The 10,000-nt window shown below is 46.6% G+C and overlaps 1 protein-coding gene across 1 annotated transcript in view; it reads left to right on the top strand.

The window, feature by feature from the left end:
- LOC121580625 (TBC domain-containing protein kinase-like protein) overlaps nucleotides 1–10,000 on the top strand; it is a gene marked incomplete at its 3' end in the record, with an annotated part of 46,865 nt that overhangs the window by 18,745 nt on the left and 18,120 nt on the right. Inside the window, 2 exon segments of the mRNA XM_045213941.1 lie at nucleotides 4,782–4,818; nucleotides 9,632–9,793. Of these exon segments, the coding sequence (XP_045069876.1) occupies nucleotides 4,782–4,818; nucleotides 9,632–9,793 (199 nt within the window).

The raw sequence follows: 10,000 nt of genomic DNA, 5'->3' as shown, positions 1-10,000 counted from the left end.
CAATGGTAAGGAGGAATTTTCGACCATTCCTCTTTTACAAAACTGTTTCAGTTCAGCAATATTCTTGGGATGTCTGGTGTGAACCGCTCTCTTGAGGTCATGCCACAGCATCTCAATCGGGTTGAGGTCAGGACTCTGACTGGGCCACTCCAGAAAGTGTATTTTCTTCTGTTGAAGCCATTCTGTTGTTGATTTACTTCTGTGTTTTGAGTCGTTGTCCTGTTGCATCACCCAACTTCTGTTGAGCTTCAATTGGCGGACAGATAGCCTCACATTCCCCTGCAAAATGTCTTGATAAACTTGGGAATTCATTTTTCCGCCGTTGATAGCAAGCTGTCCAGGCCCTGAGGCAGCAAAGCAGCCCCAAACCATGATGCTCCCTCCACCATACTTTACAGTTGGGATGAGGTTTTGATGTTGGTGTGCTGTGCCTTTTTTTTCTCCACACATAGTGTTGTGTGTTCCTTCCAAACAACTCCACTTTAGTTTCATCTGTCCACAGAATATTTTGCCAGTAGTGCTGTGGAACTTCCAGGTGCTCTTTTGCGAACTTCAGACATGCAGCAATGTTTTTTTTGGACAGCAGTGGCTTCTTCCGTGGTGTCCTCCCATGAACACCATTCTTGTTTAGTGTTTTACATATCGTAGACTCATCAACAGAGATATTAGCATGTTCCAGAGATTTCTGTAAGTCTTTAGCTGACACTCTAGGATTCATCTTAACCTTATTGAGCATTCTGCGCTGTGCTCTTGCAGTCATCTTTTGAGGATGGCCACTCCTAGGGAGAGTAGCAACAGTGCTGAACTTTCTCCATTTATAGACAATTTGTCTTACCGTGGACTGATGAACATCAAGGCTTTTAGAGATCCTTTTGTAACCTTTTCCAGCTTTATGCAAGTCAACCATTCTTAATCTTAGGATCTTCTGAGATCTCTTTTGTTTGAGGCATGGTTCACATCAGGCAATGCTTCTTGTGAATAGCAAACTCACATTTTCTGAGTGTTTTTATAGGGCAGGGCCGCTCTAACCAACATCACCAATCTCGTCTCATTGATTGGACTCCAGGTTAGCTGACTCCTGACTCCAATTACCTTTTGGAGAAGTCATTAGCCTAGGGGTTCATACTTTTTCCAACCTACACTGTGAATGTTTAAATGATGCATTCAATATAGACAAGAAAAATACAATAATTTGTGTGTTATTAGTTTCCGCACACTGTGTTTGTCTATTGTTGTGACTTAGATGAAATTGTATGACCAATTTATGCAGAAATCCAGGTAATTCCAAAGGGTTCACATACTTTTTCTTGCCACTGTGTGTGTATATATATATATATATATATATATATATATATATATATATATATATATATATATATATATATATATATATATCTATATATACTGCTAAAAAATTAATAAAGGAGCACTAAATAACACATCCTAGATCTGAATGAATGAAATATTCTTATTAAATACTTTTTTTCTTTACATAGTTGAATGTGCTGACAACAAAATCACACAAAAATTATCAATGGAAATCAAATGTATCAACCCATGGAGGTCTGGATTTGGAGTCACCCTCAAAATTAAAGTGGAAAACCACATTACAGGCTGATCCAACTTTGATGTAATGTCCTTAAAACAAGTCAAAATGAGGCTCAGTAGTGTGTGTGGCCTCCACGTGCCTGTATGACCTCCCTACAACGCCTGGGCATGCTCCTGATGAGGTGGCGGATGGTCTCCTGAGGGATCTCCTCCCAGACCTGGACTAAAGCATCCGCCAACTCCTGGACAGTCTGTGGTGCAACGTGGCGTTGGTGGATGGAGCGAGACATGATGTCCCAGATGTGCTCAATTGGATTCAGGTCTGGGGAACGGGGCGGGCCAGTCCATAGCATCAATGCCTTCCTCTTGAAGGAACTGCTACACACTCCAGCCACATGAGGTCTAGCATGGTCTTGCATTAGGAGGAACCCAGGGCCAACCGCACCAGCATATGGTCTCACAAGGGGTCTGAGGATCTCATCTCGGTACCTAATGGCAGTCAGGCTACCTCTGGCGAGCACATGGAGGGCTGTACGACCCACAAAGAAATGCCACCCCACACCATGACTGACCCACCGCCAAACCGGTCATGCTGGAGGATGTTGCAGGCAGCAGAACGTTCTCCACGGCGTCTCCAGACTCTGTCACGTCTGTCACATGTGCTCATTGTGAACCTGCTTTCATCTGTGAAGAGCACAGGGCGCCAGTGGCGAATTTGCCAATCTTGGTGTTCTCTGGCAAATGCCAAACGTCCTGCACGGTGTTGGGCTGTAAGCACAACCCCCACCTGTGGACGTCGGGCCCTCATACCACCCTCATGGAGTCTGTTTCTGACCGTTTGAGCAGACACATGCACATTTGTGGCCTGCTGGAGGTCATTTTTGCAGGGCTCTGGCAGTGCTCCTCCTGCTCCTCCTTGCACAAAGGTGGAGGTAGCAGTCCTGCTGCTGGGTTTGTTACCCTCTCTACGGCCTCCTCCACGTCTCCTGATGTACTGGCCTGTCTCGTGGTAGCGCCTCCATGCTCTGGACACTACGCTGGACAGACACAGCAAACCTTCTTGCCACAGCTCGCATTGATGTGCCATCCTGGATGAGCTGCACTACCTGAGCCACTTGTGTGGGTTGTAGACTCCGTCTCATGCTACCACTAGAGTGAAAGCACCGCCAGCATTCAAAAGTGACCAAAACATCAGCCAGGAAGCATAGGAACTGAGAAGTGGTCTGTGGTCAACACCTGCAAAACCAGTCCTTTATTGGGGGTGTCTTGCTAATTGCCTATAATTTCCACCTGTTGTCTATTCCATTTGCACAACAGCATGTGAAATTTATTGTCAATCAGTGTTGCTTCCTAAGTGGACAGTTTGATTTCACAGAAGTGTGATTGACTTGGAGTTACATTGTGTTGTATAAGTGTTCCCTTTATTTTTTTGAGCAGTGTATATACCATAGCAAGGTTAAAGGCGCTACAGGCGCTACCCAAGTCGTTATCGGGCTGATGAATGTGCGTCACCTCGGTGGACCAGCCCTGGGGACCTCTTCCAGAGAAAGGCTGAATCTATCAAATAGGAGCCAGGGATTTTATGGTGCCCGGTTTTTAAAGATGGATGGTGGAAGTGTTTGATAACGTGTGTTACTCCGCTACTGAATGAAACACTGACATTGTTCAAAGTTCAGATTTAACCTTTATTTAACCAGGTGGGTCAGTTTAGCACCATTTCTCATTTACAATGACAACCTGAAACCATGAAACCACAGACCATATATCAGTGAAACCATGGTGATTAGATGTGGCTGTCCCTGTCTGAAAACACTTACTGTGGGAAGAAAATAATCACAATTAGATGTTCCACAGGTTTTCCTGTGTGGGTTTGACATGTCACTTTAGGAAAATAAAGAAAGTCATACACTAAAACCATCTAAGAATCAAAATTTCTGCCCACGTCTACATAGTGATTTGAACAAAGGCATTCCGCTACAAAGCATTACCTTGAACAGATTTCTTATTATGGTCTTCCTTTATTGTCAAGCAATGATGCTGTTGTACATTAGTTTCCAAGCCGCCTCTTCATGGACACTTGTGAACCTCTGTTTTATTTGTATTTAACTTCCCTTTCAAAGGCAAAGGGATTGAAACATTATTTTCCCAGTCTGGTCGGGGATAATAATATTTGAACTCAGTGTGTTGATACAGCTTTTAATGTTTGATGTCTTATCCAAACCATAAATAATTCACATATGATGTTCGGAGAATGTGGAGAGATGGAGGGATTTTGTGAGTGTTGTTCTACCAAAGTAGTAAATCTGTACGTAGGCTATAAAAAGCCCAAATGTTAGGCTACCCAGTAACCACAACACGAACCCTCTGTTTGATTTCCCCTGTATACGTGTCAAAGCAGAGTTAGTACAGTGTGCTGTGGTGGTTATAGAACAACAGACAATGTCATATAATACTACTTTGTCTACAATACAGTCTAGTACAGTCCAGTGTATTGTGGCAGTCTCCTCCTGTAATGCTTTAAACCATAGGACCACTACTACCATGCAGCACGTAGGCTAGACTCCCTGGCCCGGTTGTTCAATTTAGGCTTTTTCAATTTGGCCTTCCTTCCCTCCCTTCCTCCCCTGGATGGCATTCACACCTTTCTACTACAACTAATCCCATCAGGCTTAGCCAGGGTTTTGTGGAGGAGACTGCTCAAATTGAGGCCGAGGCTCTGAGTAATTAACCAGCTGAAATACATTTAATTCAATACCCCCCCAGAACAGGTGGTTGTTAGTTGCTTTTTCTATATCACACCCATGCACTTCTGCCTATGAGAGGGAGAGGGAGAGGGAGAGAGAAGAAGTGATTGAGATAATGAGATGTCATTGTTAGCTGTCTCTCCATTTCCAGTACTCAGCAGTTTGTCCTTATTGCCACCACTCACTCACTTACACAAACACACACACACCCAGAGGCAATGCAAACTTAGCAGAAATCAGATCAGACAAACCTTGTATGACCGATGTGGCTGACTTACGAAATGTCTCGGCTGAAAAAGTTAAATCGATCTAACAGTTTAGTGTATTTTGTATGACATTGATTTGATGTGTTTTGGGTTGGAATGTGCACTAACAAACGTGTATAGCTAGGACTGTTCCATAAAGAATACTACTGTAATGCATAGAACAGAGTAGAAATGCATGAATTTATTTCTTTCATTGACTATATCCGCTCTCTTTCCCTTGCAGCTCTATGCCATTCCGTGGTTCCTCACCATGTTCACACGTAAGTTGACTTTCTTTTTATTGACCTTCTTTTATTATTATGAATGTGGGAGTGTCCATATTCTATAGGCCTTGACAGGGTGTTGGGTCAGCAGCGTTTGGAACTCAGAACAGAGCAGTTTGGAAAGGTCAAAGCCTCCCAAGTACGGTAAGGATTAGCAGCTTTTTGACAGTAGTGTGACCTTTATACCAACCCAATTAGATTCTGGTTCTATAGTCTACTGGGTTTATATTATACCACAGAGACTGCTGCTATAAAGGCTATTCTAGTCTACTCTATTCTAATCTACTCTATTCGAATCTACTCTATTCTAGTCTACTCTATTCTAGTCTACTCTATTCTAGTCTACTCTATTCTAGTCTACTCTATTCTAGTCTATCTCTATTCTCCTCTATTCTAATCTACTCTATTCTAATCTCTTACTCTATTCTAATCTAATCTACTTCCTCTAATCTCTCTCTATTCTAATCTCCTCTATTCTCCTCTATTCTAATCTACTGCTGGTCTATTACTTCTGTGGTAATATCTTCCTATAACCTTTATACGGCTACATAAAGAGTGGACATCATTCTGGTCTACTGGCTGAATACCATTTGGAATTCAGCCAACAAGACAATCACATTACAGATATGGCTAGTCGTTAACTGAAGTAGCCTATGAAAGCATAATTTGCCTACTTAGGCTGTACAGTTCTGTGTCATGCGGTAGGTGAACAGCAGGTGGCAGCATTACACTTTATCCTATAGTCGCCAAAGAATAGCGGACTCTGAAACAGAGTAGTGTTAGGACATCTCTAGTAATATTACAATATCTAGTTTATATTACTTTAATCTCAGTTGGAGTTTGATAAGATGACACACAAAATTCAGTGTTTTTCCTATTTAATTTTGGGACATAAAATACACTATATCAGTCATATGGTCAGTTAGCAGACATACACTGAATGGCCAGTTTATTATGTACACCCATCTAGTACCGGGTTGGACCCCCCCTTTGCCTCCAGAACAGGCTGAATTCTTTGGGGTATTCTACAAGGTGTTAGAAACGTTCCACAGGTATGTTGTTCCATGCTGACGCGATGCCATCACGCAGTTGCTGCAGATTGGACGGCGGTACATTTCATGCTGCTAACAGCCCGTTCCATCTCGTCCAAAAGATGCTCTGTTGGGTTGAGGTTTGAGGACTGCGCAGGCCACTCAAGTAAACTGAACTCACTGTCATGTTCCAGGTGATATCTTTCCACTCCTCAATTGTCCAGTGTTGGTGATCGCGTGCCCACTGGAGCTGCTTCTTCTGTGATTTTAGCTGATAGGAGTGGAACCGGTGTGGTCGCCTGCTGCAATAGCCCATCCGTGACAAGGACCGACGAGTTGTGCGTTCCAAGATCACCACTGTTGTACTGCGCCGTTATTTGTCTGTTTGTGGCCCACCTGTTAGCTTGCACGATTCTTTCCATTTCTCATTCTACCTCTCTCATCAACTAGCTGTTTTCACCCACAGGACTGCCACTGACTGGATGTTTTTTGTTTGTCGCACCATTCTCGGTAAACCCTAGACACTGTCGTGCGTGAAAAGCAACAGGAGGGCGGCCGTTTCTGAGATACTAGATCCGCGCACCTGGCACCGTCAATCATCACCACGCTCAAAGTCACTTAGGTCACTCATTTTGCCCATTCTAACATTCAATCGAACAGTAACTGAAAGCCTCGATGCCTGTCTGCCTGCTTTATATAGCAGACCATGGCCACATTACTCACTGTCTGTAGGAAGCGATCCATTTTGGTGAACGGGGTGGTGTACCTAATAAACTGGCCGGTGAGTGACTGTTTTACATTTAGTGTTGAAAATTCATCAGTAAATGTCTGGGGCTTTGCATTGATTTTTATTTTATTTGCAGTTACATAAAATGCCTCTCTACCATCTAAAGCACAGTGTGTGTAGTGTCTCTAAAATACAAAGACACACATGAGAATCCTCAAGCATGCCCACCCACATAGACACCGGCTCCCGGGGCTCTGAGTGTGAGGCCTGCTCCCATCCTTCCCAAACCAGCGTCAGTCCCTCGCCCCTCTCCTCCATCCTACTTCTTGACTGCTAATGCACCCAGCCTAGGAGAGTGTTTGAGGCCATCTCCCTGCCTCCACACACAACCACACACACACACACACACACACACACACCCACACACACTCTCTGCCCGTCACTCACACCCACCGGCTGCTCAGTCGACTGTTAATGTGCTGAAGAATCTCAGAGATTCTCCAAGGCTTAGCTCCCACTCCTCTGTACCAGTCCTACCACTCCTCTCCCTACCACTCCTCTCCTACCAGTCCTACCACTCCTCTCCCACCAAGACTACCCACACCTCTCCCACCAGTCCTACCACACCGCTCCTCTCTACTCCTCTCCACCAATCCTACCACTCCTCTCCCACATCTACCACTCATATCCCACCAGTCCAACCACTCCTCTCCTACCAGTCCTACCCTCCTCTCCCACCAATCCTACCACACCTCTCCCACCAGTCCTACCACACCACTCCTCTCCTACTCCTCTCCACCAATCCTACCACTCCCTCTCCTACCAGTCCTACCACTCCTCTCCCACCAATCCTACCACACCTCTCCCACCAGTCCTACCACACCACTCGTCTCCTACTCCTCTCCCACCAATCCTACCACTCCTCTCCCACCAATCCTACCACTCCTCTACCACCAGTCCTACCACTCCTCTCCCACCAGTCCTACCACTCCTCTCCCACCAGTCCTACCACTCCTCTCCACCAATCCTACCACTCCTCTCCCACCAATCCTACCACACCTCTCCCACCAGTCCTACCACACCACTCCTCTCCTACTCCTCTCCACCAGTCCTACCACTCCTCTCCCACCAGTCCCCTACCACACCACTCCTCTCCTACTCCTCTCCACCAGTCCTACCACTCCTCTCCCACCAGTCCTACCACTCCTCTCCACCAGTCCTACCACTCCTCTCCCACCAGTCCTACCACTCCTCTCCACCAGTCCTACCACTCCTCTCCACCAGTCCTACCACTCCTCTCCACCAGTCCTACCCCTCCTCTCCCACCAGTCCTACCACACCACTCCTCTCCTACTCCTCTCCACCAGTCCTACCACTCCTCTCCACCAGTCCTACCACTCCTCTCCTACTCCTCTCCACCAGTCCTACCACTCCTCTCCTACTCCTCTCCACCAGTCCTACCACTCCTCCCTACTCCTCTCCAACAGTCCTACCACTCCTCTCCCACAAGTCCTACCACTCCTCTCCCACCAGTCCTACCACACCACTCCTCTCCTACTCCTCTCCACCAGTCCTACCACTCCTCTCCCACCAGTCCTACCACTCCCCTCCTACTCCTCTCCACCAGTCCTACCACTCCTCTCCTACTCCTTTCCACCAGTCCTACCACTCCCCTCCTACTCCTCTCCACCAGTCCTACCACTCCCCTCCTACTCCTCTCCACCAGTCCTACCACTCCTCTCCCACAAGTCCTACCACTCCTCTCCCACCAGTCCTACCACACCACTCCTCTCCTACTCCTCTCCACCAGTCCTACCACTCCTCTCCCACCAGTCCTACCACTCCCCTCCTACTCCTCTCCCACCAGTCCTACCACTCCTCTCCTACTCCTCTCCACCAGTCCTACCACTTCTCTCCACCATTCCTACCACTCCCCTCCCACTCCTCTCCCACCAGTCCTACCACTCCCCTCCTACTCCTCTCCCACCAGTCCTACCACTCCTCTCCTACTCCTCTCCACCAGTCCTACCACTTCTCTCCACCAGTCCTACCACTCCCCTCCCACTCCTCTCCACCAGTCCTACCACTCCTCTCCTACTCCTCCACCAGTCCTACCACTCACACATACAGCCTGCCTAGTATCCACTTCTAGGAACTGGTTATGACATTAAAAGGTGGATGTTGTTTTGATCCAATGTACTGTATGCGTCAGAGCCTCTAAGGAACAGGTAGAGGACATTAGATTAGCAAACGTTTAATGGAATAAAAATATAGCGTGGGATGGTACAGGAAGCGGTTGTATTTGGCGTAACAGAACCAAGACCTGTACAGTAGGTTTCCCATTCCACACAGGTCAATGGCAAACAGCTGTGTGATGTCCTGCAGTATTAGTGTGTCCATCACTCCTCCTCATATGGGCTATTGGACAGCCAGACACTCAGTACCCCTTCAGCCCATGCTGTATACCGGCATGCTTGTCGATACAGCCTTATGCAATGTAAAGTGCTTAGAGTTTGAAAGAACCTGAAAAAAGCTCTTATAGCTGCAATGTTTTTACTTGTTTTACTGCTACTAAGTTTGTACTTGCAATTATTATTCGTGATATATGTTTGTCTTGTTAAATGGACCTTGTAATGCACTTTTTAGTCTCTGTTTAAGAGCATCTGCCAAATGACTGAAATGTAAATCCATTATTTTCTTGTCTCCCTGGGTCCCCTCTTAACGATCCCCATATCGCTCTCCCTTTCCTCCTCCCGTCTCTTTCTCATCCCTCCTTCTCACCCCTCCCTCTCTCCTCTCCTCTCCTCTCCTCTCCTCTCCTCTCCTCTCCTCTCCTCTCCTCTCTCTCCTCTCCTCTCCTCTCCTCTCCTCTCCTCTCCTCTCCTCTCCCTCCCTCCCTCGCTCTCCCCCTCTCCCTTCTGTTTCTGCTTCTGCTTGCCTTTAATGGGCTAGGTCTGTGTACTGTAAAAGCACTTTGTGACAACTGGTGATGTAGAAAAGGCTTTATAAATAAATTGGCATGATTGATGGATCTCCCGCTCTTCCTCTACAGACGTCTTCCCCCTGCACAAGATATTCCACCTGTGGGACACCCTGCTCCTGGGGAACAGCTCCTTCCCCTTCTGCATCGGCGTTGCCATCCTGCAGCAGCTCCGAGACCGCCTGCTGGCCAACGGCTTCAACGAGTGCATCCTGCTGTTCTCCGACCTGCCAGGTGAGAGAGGGGGAGGGAGGGTGAGGAGAGGGAGACTGAGAGGGAGAGAGGGACAGGGCAAATCAGTCCCTCTTTTAGTGTGCATCCACAATGGTTCCCTATTCCCTATAGAGTGCACTACTTTTGACCTTAGACCACATATTCAATTTATAATGCACTGCTTTTGATCACAGGGAATTCCCTATTTAGTGCAAAGTAGGCCACTAT

Source organism: Coregonus clupeaformis, unplaced genomic scaffold (assembly GCF_020615455.1).
Source record: "Coregonus clupeaformis isolate EN_2021a unplaced genomic scaffold, ASM2061545v1 scaf0175, whole genome shotgun sequence".
In the NCBI taxonomy this organism is placed as follows: Eukaryota; Metazoa; Chordata; class Actinopteri; order Salmoniformes; family Salmonidae; genus Coregonus; species Coregonus clupeaformis.
The sequence above is the reverse complement of the archived record's forward strand: the minus strand, read 5'-3'. Positions and strand labels throughout refer to the sequence as shown.